At 42.0% G+C, this 16,921-nt stretch overlaps 1 protein-coding gene across 1 annotated transcript; it reads right to left on the bottom strand.

The window, feature by feature from the left end:
• Positions 1-849: 849 nt before the first annotated feature.
• On the bottom strand, positions 850-16,921 carry CYP2U1 (cytochrome P450 family 2 subfamily U member 1). The gene is made up of 5 exons (XM_080639257.1): positions 16,389-16,921; positions 9,816-10,448; positions 5,508-5,669; positions 4,249-4,416; positions 850-3,837 (listed from the first exon to the last, which is right to left on the bottom strand). The coding sequence occupies exons 1-5, from the start codon at positions 16,825-16,827 to the stop codon at positions 3,659-3,661; spliced, it is 1,581 nt and encodes a 526-aa protein (XP_080495383.1). The 5' UTR covers positions 16,828-16,921; the 3' UTR covers positions 850-3,658.

Below are 16,921 nucleotides of genomic sequence, written 5' to 3'. Positions count from 1 at the left end.
AATCCAGCAATTGCAGCATATTCAACTTGAATCAGCATCGGGGTAAACATTAAGCAACTTGCTTTCTTCAGACAAACGAAGTGAAGTCTTCTCGTATCCCTATACTTTGTATCAAGAGCGCGATGCAAAAAATCACCCCTTTCCTCGCTCGCTCTCATCTAGCAGCACATTAGTCAGGAGCAGCAAGTGGCCTCTGGAACCACCTTTACCCAAGGACTTAGAGTTACCTTTCCCTGGGTATAAATGACAGCTAAGTGGGTAATTAACATAATTACCTAGAAGAAATACGTAGTACTGTGCCAAGGTACCTGCAACCTACTCCAGGGTGTAAGACAGGATTTTCACACACAGTTGTGGCTCCAAGCACTCAGTTCTTGCTACACACCAGCACTGCAATCGCCTCCAGCTCAGCCCTCTCTGCCTCTCTGCACACAAGCATCTTCTGCCTCTCCCCGGGCTCCCTCAAGGCCAGAGGCAATCTTCATCCCATCCCAAGCTCTCCCTGAGCACCCGCTTCCTCCTCTGACCCTCTCTACACCAGGAGTCCAACAAAATCACACTTAAACTCTTTCCCACATCGTTCCTCAGACTGTGCATCTCCTCCTGCTGACAGCTCATTTGCCCTTCTATCTTCCTCACCTCTACTCTTCCCTCTCCTTTTATTCTGAGTAGCAGTGGTTTTGAAACATACTCTTTCTATCATTTGAACATAACATGCCTGGCATTGTATTATCCCAGTTCCACTTTATTCTCCCACCTTCTCCACTCCTCATCCAAAACATTTCGTATCATCCTCTAACTCAAAAGCTTTCTTTGTAAGATGTAAAACACCAAACATCACAAGCGGAATTCATTAAAACAACTTACTTGGAAATTACTTTATTAAAAATAAAATTAAACTGAAGCAAATTCTGAAGTCAGTTTTAGAAATAAAGACATTTTCAGCATTCAGAAATAGCCATTCACTTATATAAACACATTTTTATCAACAAGGCATTTGAGATGCTTCCTCTGCCCAAAAAAGGGAGGGGAAGGCTACATTTACAAACACAACCCAAATTTGCTACCACCTTTACTTACAGCTTACCAAAGATGGTAACACACTTTTACAACAACAAACGTTTCACTGCTTTTATGCTGTTGTTTAGCTACTCTCATGGCATCCTGTGAAAGTTTCAGTGCATCTGGAAGGCATGAAAGGCTGGTCTTTATTGTCACTCCCAAAAGCATCCTGCATTCTGGCAGACATCGACACGGTTTCTCCTTCACATCAGTAGTTTCAGCTCATCGCACTGTGCAGCATTTTGATGATAGGTATCACCAAAATCCACATTCTCAAAGTGCTACTTCTAGAAGGATAATTTTGAAAGGATAGTTTTCAAAGGTGACATTTTAAACTAAATCCAGCAGGCAAAACAAGCACAGTCATGTACAATTCCACACCTAGGGGACTATGGGCATTGTGCCTTCTTTGGAATCTGTAAAAAAAGCCTAAAGTGCTTTTCAAATGTGTCCTCATTAATTAAAAGGACACGTATTTTACATAAGCGATCAGTTGCACACATCAAGTTGCTGCAAGAGGCATTTCAACAGAAAGATAAATATTATTAGCACTTACTTTTAGCTTCGCAATTAAGCATACAACATTTCAAGGAGTTCCAGACAAAAATCCCAACTGTACAAAATCTATTTATTCATTGAAAAATAGAAAGTTAAAGAAATAAGTGCTTATTACTCCATTACTGTCAGTGCTTACTGCAAGTTTAGTAGCATTGGCACAAACCTCAACTTTTACCATGCTACATATGACATTTTTGAAAACCCCAAAGAAAAGGTTTTAACATGAGCAAGGGCTAACCTCTAAAGTCAAAAGTTGGCCTATATATGAACTGGAAGTTGTCACACAAATAGTGGGGTACCTGACCAACCAAACACATCATCCAGAAATTAAGACACTATGTTATTCAGAACACATAACAGAAAACCTTAATTTAAATTCAAAATGACTATGTTACAGTTCTTGCTAGGCACTACCTGGCTTTTAAAACTTCCAAGTTAAAAAGTGACAAAACCAGAGGTTAATTTAAAGCTGAAGAGTCGATTCTTCCTTTACAATTTAGGCTTAATTTCTGCTATGCAATTCCCAATTCCACTTTACATTCCAGTCTTGTAAACTTGACATTAGGAGGACTGCAGATATTTTCTAGATCTTCAGTGAGGGGTGGAAAAAATATGTATCTCCTTAAAAGAATACATACATACTTACTTCATGTCATATGAAGTACTGCTAGATCAAAATATGTATATAGAGTGATTTAAAGATGATTAAGAACAATTATTTAAAGGTTATTTGTCACAAGTCCCCCAAAAGACCGCTTTCAATGTTTGAAAGATCTTTCAAATAAAAGACAGAATGCCCCCTTGTGAAACACCTTGGTAATTGGTTTGACAGTAGTGAACAGAACTAGAATTTTGCATGTGAAAAGAGTAAGGTGCTGATACAGTAACACTGTATGAACTACAGATCTTTCTACTCCATATGAAAGATAAAGTCTTTATACTCAAATGTCAAGTTTGTCAGATTTCTCCTGTTCCATGCCTAAAAGTGCAAAACCCACATGTGCAGTGCCATATTAATGCCATATTTGAAGTAAAACTCCAGTTCCCAAAGCCAAACAGGTTGTGGCAGTACTGTTCACACTGCCTGTAAGTGAAAAAAACAAGTGCAAGCCTCAGCGTCAGGATTATGCACGTAGAGTTTTCCCTGATGAGCAGGCTGTTGGTCTCAGCCACACTGCAACCACTACTGACATGGGGAAAACCACAAATGTGAAGTGGCAGCACAGATGTCTGGAATATCTGCTTGGCACCAGAGAGTACAGACTTCTGCTGTTTCCTGATAGAGAAATCTGCTCTCATTTATATTCTGAGAGAGAACATCTGCATCCAGATGCTGCACACTGCTTTCATGTTAAGAACATGGTATATTCAAAGATTCATTAGGCCTCCAAGCCTGAGTTTTCAGAGTTGGTACCTGCTTGCATAGTGAGCACTGATAACCAAGAATGTTTGGATCCAGGAATCCACATTGATTAGATCCAATCTAAACCTGTGAGTTACTTGCAAGGAGTAACCTCCAAAGTTAAAAGAAGTGTCATTTAGTAATTTCCAAAACCAATTTGCTATTAGTTAAGCTCAGTTATAATGCTTCTTTACACAGAAAATGCTAATACCCTCTCACTCGTTAATCCTTTTGGTATCAAATGATGTCCTTCACTCATTTGGTAAAATAAATGCTTATGTACTGGTTTTACCAAAATAAAAATTGCTACTTGCTAAAGCATCAACACATGTTTTGGACCATTCTTCCATAATTAACATTTGACAAACTGACAGTAAGAGCTTATAGACAGAGGGGTTAAGCCCAGCTAGTTTTAATATCAAATTGCAAACGATGCCGTTGTTTGTTTGTGGAATGCAACAGCAGCCAAAAAAAATCTTCTCTTTCCAGAAGTGCAAATGGATCATTCTCACTGACTATGAAAGCCTATGCAGTTGGTGTTTTTCTGGGAAGAAAGTAACAAAACAAACTGGAAACAAAATAAAGCTGGATTTTAAAAGTGCAGTATTTCTTTGTGTAATCTTTTTTGATGTTGTATCATTTCTTCAAAGCTATTATGTTGAATGGGCATGGAGCTAACGTTAGACCAAATCTTCCATCCATAGATGGCTTTGCAGCATTTTCAGGGTACAAAAACGTAAAGCTTTGCATTAGACTTGCAAAAATTAAGAACAGCTCCATTTTTGCCAACTGCTCTCCCATGCACACACGTTTACCTAAAGAACAGTTAGAAGAGACATATTACTGGTCTTATACTCTTGATCCATTTGTTAATATGCATGCAATTCCTATGCTAGTATAGTCCAAACACAAAAAAGCTCAAGCAACTATCAAGCTATGAACTCTGAAGCTTTGGTCTCCCATATTTGAATATACGCCATGCTCAGCTGTACTGCTTCATGTTAGCAGCAGAAGTATTATCAAGTGAGAATTCATAATTTCTCATTTCTGCCTGGCAACTGGAGACTTGAGGAACCCAACCCATCCTGCAAGCCACTAACTGTAATAGTAAAACAACTTCTGCAACTGGTCCTATGCACAACTTTTACATCTCACGTCTCCAAGGCCCTACACTTGAAACACCACCGCCTCCCCAAACAGCTACTGACTGGATGTGGATATCTTACCCATTCCAAAAGGAATGAAAGCCTCTTTCTTAATTAGTTGGCCATTTTCATCCAGAAATCTTGATGGTTGAAATTCATCTGGTTTCTCCCAAATGTTAGGATCTCTGTGTACTGACCACAAGTTGGGCACTATCACACTGCCCTTAGGAATAGTATATCCCTGCAGCACTTTAAACAAAAGCATAGAGACAGAGGATCTAACAAGATGCTAGAAGTAAACATGGGAGACTTATACTACCAAAAAGATGACTTGAAGGTGTCACAAAAACCAACACTGATCCCTAACTATGGGCTGCAGATGTAGCAAGGAGCTTAAAGCAAAGTTGGTCTATGCTAGCCTACTTGAGTCAAAATCATGCAGGCCAGAGCAGCTGGAAAGGTATTTTGTTATACGAGAGCTCCCTGTGGGGAAAAGGCAGCAGTGATCATTAGAAATTAGCTGCTGCATCAAAGTACTGTGACGCAGTCTCCTCCTGTTCTTGTGCTGTCACAGAACCCCACCACAGCAAAGGTAGAAGTAAAGAAAAAGAATAGGTTTTGAACTCTTACTGCAAAAGAGTTTTGAAGTGACTCATCTCATTTCAGCTTGCTGCACCTCACTGTCCTGCAAGCCAAAACATTTTAAAAGCAGATCAATGCAGTACTGGGTTTGAAAGCCAAGTATTGCTACCTCTCACTCGCTTAAGCCTGTGAGTCATTTAATGAAAACATATTGCCAACAAGATGACTTGGAAAAGGATATTTATTATTGTTTCCTGTAGATGTGGAGCTCAATGGTATAATCCTTTCAAGCTTTAGCAAATCAACTGCTCCGAATTGATGTTTTCAGACCTTGATGTGTCAGATGGCCAAAACCAACTCCGCTGTTTCAGGTACAGAAGTGGAGTCTCAGCGACCACTAGGCACAACAGTCAACACAAGCTGACCCTCACAAAAGAAATTGCTCTAAATTAGAATGCTTCTGGATGTTAGATCAGACATGCTGCTTAAATAGAGGAGTATCTCAAGGCCACCTACTCTCTATAAATGGCATTTTACATACATGGGTTACATGTCTAATACATAAATGAGGTCTTTGTAAATTCTCACTAGAGGTCCCATCAGACCAAAGACCACCTACTCTCTATAAATGGCATTTTACATACATGGGTTACATGTCTAATACATAAATGAGGTCTTTGTAAATTCTCACTAGAGGTCCCATCAGACCAAAGACCACCAAAGAAACACAGCATTAGTAAGTCTCTAGAAACGCTTACCAGCGGTTTCTGAGGCCATTCGAGGAATAGAAAGGGGAACAACCGCAGTCATCCTCTGCACTTCCATAATGGTTGCCTCTGTGAAGGGCATTTGAGCCTTGTGGGTAAGAGAAGGAACTTTGTCACGTCCTAGAACTGCTTCAATTTCTGCATGAACCTTCTCTATTCAAAGGGAGCGAGAAAATAAAAAAAGTATAAAAAATACACACAACATGTGAGAAGACATCATCTCAATTTCATTTGCCTATGACTACAAGACACATGATCCCTGGCTGAAATAACTACACCAACATAAGCCTTAAGAACAGAGTCAGCTGAAAACAAAACAACAAAGCGCAATCTTGACAACTGTCAAGAATAAAGCCACTGAGATGACAGACATTGCTTGCACCTCTGTATTGGAAAAGTACAGGAGAATTTCTGTTCTAGTTCCAAGTGTATTAATAATCTTAGTTCAACTACACAGTAGTTTGAATGGTGAAAACATCAAGCTTCTGGTCTGCATTGAAAAAATGAACAAAACCAGACTGCAGGCAGTGCATGCCTGGGCTGTCCCTGGGGAGATCCAGTTCTTAGAACCCGGAAAGGAGGTGAAGAGATGGGAAAGCTTTCCTTGCAGCTGCTTTAGATACTTCATTCTGAAGCAGGAATTCTGATGCTGTTACTGCAAGCATTGAAGCTTACACTAACATTTGACTTGTTCTTGCTGTTTCCTACTTTCTATTCACAGAACCTAAACTCTAAACTCACAGAACAGCCATTTCCCAGTTCCCCCAAAATGCAGCAGCTGATGCCCTTTACCCCACACAGCCCTTCTGCAGAGGAAAAACAGAAGTTAATGAGCTTATCTCTCCTCTTGTTTATGTGAGGCACAATGTGTCAGAAGACGTGTTTGTCCCTTTCATCTCACCCAACAGTCAGCATAAAAGTCATTTTCTTCACAGAAGTTTCCAAGATGCAACATTTGCTTCACTCATGTATAGGATGACATGCCTTTTCTTCCAGGTAACTTGGAATCTGGCTACACAGAAAGACGATTTTGAAAGAGGAGACTTCAAAATTAACCTTTTGTCAAAAGTTTTCATTTTTCACCCTTGATATCGTATTTTGTGGTTGTCCTGTTTGCCTTTTCCAAGATCCAGGCTGCTGATACTCTGAGTTTTTTGCTATTTTCTCTCCTTAGCACTGATTCAAGATTAAATAAAAAAAGCTCAATGCAAAGAAAGAAGTGTCTGTTTCAGAGAAACATTCAGAAATAAGTGTCAGGTCCAGGCTGCATGTGGTTTTGGGCAACCTGATCTAGTTGAAGATGTCCCTGCTCATTGCAGGGGGGTTGGACTAGATGACCTTTGAAGGTCCCTTCCAACCCAAACTATTCTATGATTCTATATTGTACAAACTGTGTTCAGTGAACAGTTGCTGCCACCTGCTGGGTTTGCTAAGAAAACAGGTCTTCATACGAGGAACACAGAGTAAAAAAGTACCTTGGTGGTGGCTCTTGAGGACCTTCTCTGTGGGATTTCGCTACTTTTTAAAAGGATACATTATGGCCTTGTTTTCAAGTATGCATGTCCACAGCAAATTAAATGAGTAAAGTTTATTGTTAAAAAAAATAAAATAAAGATAAAGGAGAGTGTCTCACGTCAAATGTCACACCAGCATTTTATCCTGAACAACGTTTCTTTGGAGTTTCTAAAGATAGGTGGAACTATACAGAAAGCAGTTAAATCGCTGCTCGCATTACCAACTGCAGAAACGCAGACTTCAAGAGTTCTCTGCTAACTGTGTTAATTGAACCGCTCCACTGCCTTTCATGTATTTTAAAATCACACTGATCTTCAGAAGTCACAGACCAAAATGAAGTCAGAGAACAGACCAAACCAAATACTCCCCGCTGCCTCCCTATATGCACCCATGTGCACACACACCCCTTCTCTTTTTCCATGTAAAAAGCAAAACTGGCTTCCACAGACAAATACATCCTTTCCATTTTTAACCTGATGGCCCTTCATTTGCCCTTCCATGTCTGCAACATTTGCTATGCTAAGAGCTATGCAATTCAGGTATTTCCTTTACAGGATAGAAGAAACATGCTACCAGGGGGGAAAAATAAAAAATAAAAAAAGAGGCCCATACGTGACTCCCAGGCAATCAGGATATATACAGAATGGGATACTAGGTGTAAGAGAACCACACTACATAGCTAAGTGATATACTCTGGACTACTGAGCCTATTTTTATGTTGCTCAACAATAGCCACAGCACAAGGAAAAGTGAAATCAGAGAGAAGCGATAAAACTTAGAGATCAGCACAAGAGCAAAAACTGATGAACACATACATGTACAGTACCAGGCAGTAGAGAAAGGGGTTAAACCCTCCCAGCCCCAAACTCTTCTAATCTCATTTGAGTCATTCAGAATATATCTGATTCATGTATCTGCATATCAAGTCAAGCAGTGATAACACACAACCATTAAAAACAGAAGAATAAGTCTATGCAATAAAACTTTATTTTACATTTGTCCCCAGTGGACTCTCTCTCGCATGTACTGAACCGATGCCCTATTTTGCAACCTTTGCTCAACAATTTGGTTGACTTTGTGCAATAAACTATGAACTTGACCTATTTAAAGAGATTATTCCAGACAGACAGGTAAACAAGTTATCTATTTGCTTATTTGCAAAGCAACCACAGCACATGAAAACCTCAAAACGTTGAATACTTGATAGAAGTATTCCAGGTTTATAGTGTTCTTGGATAACTTGAGGCTTACGCTTCCCCACTCCAGGCTAGCAACAAGCTTGGGCAAAGCAGTGGTCTCTTAGGGAAATGTTTCACTACTGTAAACTGAGGTAGAATTGCCTAAGTAGAATCTGCTCAAGGTTTCTAGTCAGCATATACCCAACAATCTTTCTAGTGGAAATCAGTTGCTATGCAGCACTTCAGGAAAAGCTGATAATAAATGAATAAATCAAATTGCTTTGTTTTTCTTAAATCCAACCATCTAAATTTGCTAAACAGTACTATAAAAATCCCACAAACCCACAACACTGGCTTTGCAACCACATGTACTGTAACAAGACTCAATATAGAAAAATATTTAACCAAAATGAATTGTAAGTCTTTGGCAATGGGAATTTATCCTAAGAAGTCCCGAACACAACGCTAGCAACTACTATTTTAATATTGCAACACCTCCAACACTACTGGTATTTTTTTTTTATATCCACTAAAATCTAAAATTAATTTTCTAGAACTCTATTACAAACAGTAACCAGATCATAGCACCATCAAATATCTGTTTTGCAAGGAACCTCTGGAGGTCATCTGATCTAAACTATTACTCAAAACACAGTCATCTTCCAAATTAGATTCAACTCTGAGGGTAGATCAGACTACTCGGGGTCATACCCCACTGAGTTTTGAACACTTCCAAAGCTGGGGATTCTGTTAAGCATCAAGGCAACCTGTTGTACTCCAGGCTCTCTTCACAGAGCAGAGTTAGGTTTTTTTTCCCTAAAAATCAGAAATTTGCTTATTCTAGATTGTCTCTGCTGCTTCTCTTCCCTCCACTTCACACGTCAGAGGAGACTGCCATCATCTTCCTAGCATCTTCTGATCGGGTAGCTGTAGGCAGCATAAGGTCTCCCCTCAGTCATCTTTCAATAACACTGAACAAGCCCAGATCCCTCTGCTTCTCCTCTGGGGCCACGTGCTCCATGTGTCTTCACCTGCTGTCACAAGCATCCTACCCAAATGCCAAGACTGCTCAAGACTGATGGGGAGAGACCTTGCAATGACATTGACCAGATGTTGCCATGGACTTGTGTTAGTCCAATTTACTTAAGCTGTCTCTAATTTGATTTCCCTTTACAGTGGGTTGTGTTTCACTTCTCCAGGCTCTGTCAATAAGCTCAAGAACCTCCCTGATCACAGATGCACAAAAGCAGACTTTAACCACTCGATATCTCTCATATATCATTACTATAGGCCTGGAATGCCAAAACTGACAAAGTTTTTGAAATATGCTAAGGCTCCCTGGAATTGCTTGGGAAAAATTGTCACAAACCAGAAAAAATTGATAGACTAAAGTGCCATCTGGATAGTTAATATATAGTGCTAAGCTAGAGATGATCATAGCAGAGCAGGATAGAAGACATCTGATTACATACCAACCTTTCACATTACACATACACTATTTGCACTCCAAATGACTTCTCTACTGCTGCTGTTTGCTTCTGTTTCTGAACATCCATCTAGAGTTTTACAGTCTGGAATAAAACACCCAGAATACAAATAGTCTTACCTTGTACTTCTGGGTAGAGAGACATGTAGAGCAGGCACCACAGTAATGTGTTTGAAGTAGTGTCTGTGCCTGCGATGAAGAGGTCACCAATGATAAAAAACAGGTAGTCTTCATTAAAACTGCTCTCCTTGTTGTTTTTTTCTTCTTCTGCATGGATGAAGTACATATCAATGAAGTCCCTGGGATTTGCTGCATCCAGTGTATCCCTGTGCTGTGCAATTATTTTCTTTAGAAAAGCAGTAATATCTAATTCTGTTTTCCTAAGCTCCCAGAAAGGCCCAAAGGGAAGGTAGTACAGCCAAGGGCAGATATTGACCAGGATCATATAGCGGTTCACACTTAGCTCTAGGGCACGGGCCATGTTCTTTAGCATTGTCTTGAACTCAGTATCTTCATAGTTAAAACGCCTGCCAAAGGCCATGGAACAGATAACATTGGATACTGCATTACGAATTATTGGAAAGGGATTAAATGAATCCTTTCCATGCTTCAGCATTTCCTCCTTTATAAACTTCAGCTCCTCAATGATTTTTGGCTCTAAGCTGAGTCTTCCTACTCCAAAATGACGCAATGTTGAAAGAGAGAATTTCCTCTGTTGCTTCCAGACAGGGCCGTAAGGTGCAAAAATAACACCTGGAAGACAAAGGGAGAGTCTGAAACCAAAATGTTCTATTTTCAAGAATTAGTTAGACAAGCCTGCAACCCAAGCACCAGAACAGGGGGAAAGAAATCACAGCAAATCTATCCCAACCTAGGAGCTAAAGGAAGACCACAAGGTTCTTTATAATAGCTTTGGGAAATCCTGCCTCTCTTTTTTCCAACAAATGAAATTAATGTAACAGTTACATCAATATTTTTACTAGTCTTTGCAAGACACTAATAAACAGAGAAAAGCCACTGTAAATGCTTTATTACCAATTTATCACAATTTATTACATCATTATTACAAATGATGGCAATTTTGTAGGAACTGGCACTCTGGGACATATGCTAGCTACAGCCTTTTCCCCTCAATGTCCTGAAACACAAATTCCTTCAGCAAGGCAGAACAGATGATACTAAAACAGAAACTGGTTTTCATTTAATTTCCCCTTCACACTATGCAAAATTCTCAATAGTTTTTGCCTATGTACCTATTTCTATTACAAGCAAGGTTTTTCTTCAGCTTACAAAGTGTTCAAATGGTCAAGAGCTGTCTCGATGGGGCTTTGACCAATCTGATCTAGTGGAAGGTGTCCCTGCCCACGGCAGGGAGGTTGGAACTGAATGATCTTTAAGGCTCCTTCCAATCCAAACCATTCTGTGATTTTGTGATAAACAAAATACAGGATATGCATGCTGCAGACAACCTGGGAAGGCGACAACAGGTTTAGAGCCACTTGGCAAAATCCTGCTTGATTTGCATCTTGACATTTTTGATGCCTCTAGGCGCCTGTTCTGCATGATTGTGTTATTATGAAACACCATTAAAATTAAATCCCTTAGCTTCAAGTATAAAAATTGCTCTTTTGTTGAATTAACAGACAACACCAAAGATACCACAGCATAACAAAATACACAACTTGTTATTTCTAACAAGTTGTGGTTTAAGCCCAGCCAGTAACTCAGAACCACACAGCCGCTCTCTCACTGCCCCCCTTTTCCTTCCTCCCCCTGCTCCAGGAGGGATGGGGAGGAGAATAGAAAGAATGTAACTCCCATGGGTTGAGCTAAGAACAGTCCGGTAACTAAGGCATAACACAAACCACTGCTGCTACCACCAACAATAATAATGATAAGGGAAATAACAAGGGAAGAGAATACAACCTTTCACCACCCGTCGACTGATACCCAGCCCAACCCGATCAGTGATCTAGCCCTTCCAGGTAACTGCCCCCATCTTACATACTGGGCATGATGTGCTGTGGTATGGAATACCCCTTTGGTTAGTTTGGGTCAGGTGTCCTGTCTCTGCTTCCTCCCGGCTTCCCCTCCTCCCTGGCAGAGCGCGAGACTCAGAAAGTCCTTGGTCAGCATAAACATTACTTAGCAACAACTAAAAACATCGGTGTTATCAGAGCTGTTCCCAGGCTTCATGATTAACCTGAGAAAGTTTAGTCATCAGACTACAGGGTAGTTCTGATCTTATTCTTCTGGTAAAGCGATGCCATGTATGTTTTTTTTCTGGAAATAAGAAGTTACTCTATAAAAGCAACATCAATTCTTCTGTCAACTGCAAATCTTACTGTTAAATTCAAAAGAAATAAAGAGAAATGGCCACAAGAAATCAGCAACAGAAAGATGAGCCATGTTTCGATACTTAACATCATCTACATTTCTATTACAACTTAATGTTCATAGCCCCTAATGCAAAAAGCAGACTGAACAAATAAGATGTCTATGGCTAGCAACATAAATCTATAGATATGTAAATGAGATAACTATACTCACAAAGGTCTGTAATTCCAAAGGTATAAACAGTTCAGCATAACATAAATCTGGTAAACTTTCCAGCCAGATTTCCTGATTACATTAACTACTCATAGTAGCAACAACAGACTAAAGAATACAAACACATGACCTAGGTTCAAAAGTCCTAAACAAAATAAGCAGAACATTATGAGTCAGAATCAGCTGAACTTCCTCTTCCCTGTGAAGATAATCTGTGGGAAACCTACTGAAATGTCTACTCCCTGGCACTTTAAAAACAGAACTAAAATCTTTACATATTCCCTTTCTCAAGTGATGTTTCCTGATAGCACTGGTGTCCTCAAGTAAGGTAGGTGAAAAAACAGGGTTATTTAGGGCTGAATTTGGCCAAGAACCAACTTGGGTTTTCAGGGTTTGTGGCTGGGGTGGGGAAATTGAGGATTTATTGAAATAACATTATCACTATTTCTATCCCACAACAAGTATCTACAGAACAGACTATACATCCACAATCTCTTCCCCTTTCTGTCATTAGGAAAACTAGTTTTAGGATCAAAACAGAGGATCCTGTTGTCTTGAATGTAAAGAAGACACCTGCAGCCACCTGGGAAGGCTGACAACAACAAACCTTCCAGCAAACAGTCTCTCCAGCAGTACCGCATGAGGCATAGCTGAATGGCATGATGTCTTCTGAAGCCCAGAACCCCCAGACTGCAGAATACTAATAACTGATTTGCAAACTAGGAAAGAATAAACAGGAGACACATTAAGGAGGAAGAAGAGCATAAAGTTAGAATAACAAGAGATGAGATAAGAAAGAAAACTCTTAACTGGATCACTGCCAGGCAGTAGTAATGAAATAGCAGTTCACTGTTTTTGAAGAAAATCTCTGAAAAGTCAACATGCCCAACACAGGCAACTGTATTTTTTAAAAAAAACAAAACAACATCAACAAACAACAAACAAAAACCTCAAAACAACAACAACAACAAAAACCCAACCTGAAAAGAATACAATAATAAATTCTGAAGCACCATGAACTCAGAACAACCAGGATTTCATGCTTATTACACAGGGCTAATTCTATGAACTGGTAATGAAAACCTGTCAGTACAACACACACAGAGAAAAATAGAAAATTTGTTTTATTTCCCCTCTTTTCCTCCCCCCAAATTTCTTTCTGCTAGCTTTAGTGTTGCTGCAATACTGGAAACATTTACAAACACAGAATTCATGACATTTAATAACATTTAACTTCTGTATTGTCCGATGTCCACATCTGGATGTACACAGGGCAGGACTATAAAGGCAGACAACCACTCAAGCACCATCCACTCTACAACTGAGTCTTTGCCACGTCTCACAGATATAGAATAGAAAAAAGTTTTACTAAAACAAAAATACAAAAAACCTACTTCCCCCATGTAGTATTTCTCTTTCTGCAGGCATATGTGCAGAATCCTTCAATTAATAATTGACTTCTACCTTCTCCTTAAAGCTTTCACCACACTTTCCATCCAGCTAAGGCAGCTACTCAGTTGTTGAAATGCAGTATTTGCCATTTCTGATACTCCTACTTGCTCTCCCCCGTGCACAATATTTTATCTGCATCTTGCACACAACACAGCCACACACAGCTGAGATAAGCCCTTCTTTCTTCTCTAACATACTTCGCATGCCAGCTCAGGGTAAAGACAAAATTACAACAGAAAACGTAGCTTAGAAGAAAACAGCTCCCGAAGTTTACACCAGGTAGTTTGTTTACAGAATGAATATGCGGGAATCCAAAATGGACGCTTGCTGAATCCCAGCATTGTAGTAGCCAAGTTGGGGCAGATCTAAAGCTACACAATCAATCCACTTCTCTTGTTTTTTTTTCCTAGCACAAACACAACTGTCACTGCCCTGATCTATAGCAAAGTCTCACCCATGAACTCCTGAAACTAAGCATACGAGGTTCACAGACCAAACATAAGAGGCCTCCAGTTTGAGTGCTGTAACCCAGCCACGTCCTCCACAATGAACCACACACAAGAAGAAAGACTCGCTAGCACATAGCTCTTATGGACAATATCTGAAAACTGAGGTATATTGTACCTATAGCACAGAAAAAGGAAGAAAACACAAAGCTTTCAGAAAACCTATTGCTCACCTCTGACCTCACTGGTTCTGCAGCAACTGTCTTCCCAGTACCACAAATGCAGCACTGCAGAGGTTCGGTCCTCTCCTACACGCTACCACTAAATCCAAGCCAGGCTACTGAGAGCAGCTGTGACTTCCAGTGGCTTTTAGAGAACCTCCTTGTGTGGAGGCCAGGCAGGCCCACACTGCCCATAGTCACTGACCTGTCCCTTTGTGTAGTCAGAATACACAAAGGGAATTTGTGGTTAATTCTACAATAGTCTCACACCTGCAGGAATTCATCTGGTTGCACCAGCTAACATACTGGGCAATGTAACAGTCCTCATTCCTATGATGACCTCCCAGCTAAAACTAAATGTAAGGCAATATAATGTCCCTGCCACCACACAGTACAATGCAGACAGGTACAGTCCCAGCACTTGGTTGCAGAATGCTCCAGACAACAGGCTCCTGACACTTTCAGCTCCCCTGGAGCATCCACCAACGGCGGAAGGTGCTAAATGCCCTGTCTCCTCTTGTGTCACTGTGCTCAGAAAAGCCTGAGACCTGTCTGCAGAAACCAAGAAACACACAAAATTCACAGCATTCCAGGAGAAAGAAATACACCACAAGCCTTAATATGCAGTTTTACAGCACTGCTAAAAGTGATCTAACATCTAACTGCTCATAGAATCAAAGAGTGGTTTGGGTTGGAGGGGACCTTAAACTCATCTAGTTCCAACCCCCCCTGCCACAGGCAGGGACGCCTTCCACTAGACCACATTTCTCCAAGCCCCATCCAGCCTGGCTTTGAACACTGCCAGGGATGGGGCGGCCACAGCTTCTTTGGGTAACCTGTGCCAGTGGCTCATCACTAGCACAGTAAAGAATTTCTTCCTTACATCTTACCTAAATCTACCCCTTTTAAGTCTGAACCCCAAGTTTAAGTTTCCTCCCAGTCCTTGCTGAATGTACTGCACCTAAAAATATTCACACACTATTACAACATGCCAGTAAGATGTCCCCGACCAATATAATTAAACCAATACCATTAATAATTTATTTTTTATCCTTTAAACCAATTAGAGCAACAGTACCCAATTGCTGTTTAACAAACACAATCTAGGTCCACCCCTTTCCTTTTATCCTTACTGGGGTAACACTGGTACAGTAAAAAATTGAAGATAAAAGTTTCAGGCACTTAACCAATAGATTTGCCAGGCCTTGAGAAGGTAAACAAGTTTCACAATACAGTGCGGCACATTAACAAGCCTCCCGGGCTGTACCTCCTAAATGGACAGCGGAAGGCAGTTTTCCACAAACACTGAGACCCTGTAATGACCCTAAAGGCCAAACACACAGAAGTGCTAACCGTGAATTTGCCATCATGTGTTTGAACTCCTCATGCCCTTTTTTTTGTGAAACCTAGTGAACTCTCCTTCGACCTATTAAAAAAATCCAACAAAACAAATATGCTCAGTAAGTTTTGGCAAGCAGAATAACACACCTGGAAACGTCTCGGTAGCCGGCATGCAGGCAGTGCAGACTGCAAAGCTACAGGACTCTGAGGAGCCTAATCTTAGCCACCGTTACCTTGGCGAGCACTGGGGAACCACACAGTTTCATACTGCTGCCAAAGCATTCGAAATGTCTCCTCCTGACACAGCGACAATCAGAAAGCCCCGAGGTGACAGACTAGGTGTCCCATGAGTGCGTGCACAAACGCCATCCCCTCCACAGCAACCAGAGCTAAAGGGGTCGGGCGTTTCAGTGTCGTGCTGTCGCCTGCGGTGCGCACCACAGCGTGGCGCGGCGAAGCTCGCACGGATGCTGGACGTTCATCTAAAGGTAGGAAGGGCGCGTTTCTCCCTGCAGGCTGTCACCAGCAGGGCAAGGCACACGCACCATTAGCGCAAAGTAAGCGAACGGTAGAGAAGCCACAAAAACGAACAGGTCCAGCTCCGGGCTCTTGACAAGTACGGCCCTGGCAGTCCATTAACCTTCCCCGGCCAGCCCCCCCAGCAGCCCGCCGGCCCCGCTTACCCTTCTTGCGGGTGATCATGAGGACGATGGGGACGGAGGGCCGGTCGCTGAACACCTCCGCCTTCTGCACCAGCGCCTCCCGCACCGCTCCGAAGGTGTTGAGGACGATGAAGGGACGGCTACCCACGAATAGCCGGAAGACGCCGCCGTACAGCTTGGTGAGACCGGTGAGGAAGACGTGGGGGGAAAAGGCGGGGCAGCCCCGGCCACCTCCCCTCACCTCCACTGCCCACCTCCGCAGCAGCGGCGGGGGCAGCAGCGCGAAGGCGAAGTTGCCCACCAGCGGCCAGGGCTCCGGGCCCGGCGGCAGCCCCGGCGGCGCCCGCGGCCGCCGCAGCAGCCAGTAGCAGCTCAGCCAGCACAGGGCCGCCAGCAGCAGCTCGGTGGCGGTGGGGGCCCGCAGCAGCCACGTCCAAGCCGCCATGCCCGCCGCCGCCATCCCCTCAGGTGGCGAGGCGCCCCGCCGCGAGCCCGCCGCCCCCTCCCGCTGCTTAGCGGCCTAAGATGGCGGGGGCGGGCGGCGCGGCCTGTCA

The sequence above is a fragment of the Psittacula echo genome (genome assembly GCF_963264785.1).
Source record: "Psittacula echo genome assembly, chromosome: 1".
NCBI lineage: Eukaryota > Metazoa > Chordata > Aves > Psittaciformes > Psittacidae > Psittacula > Psittacula echo.
Note: the sequence above shows the minus strand (reverse complement) of the source record. Positions and strands in the feature narration are given on the sequence as shown.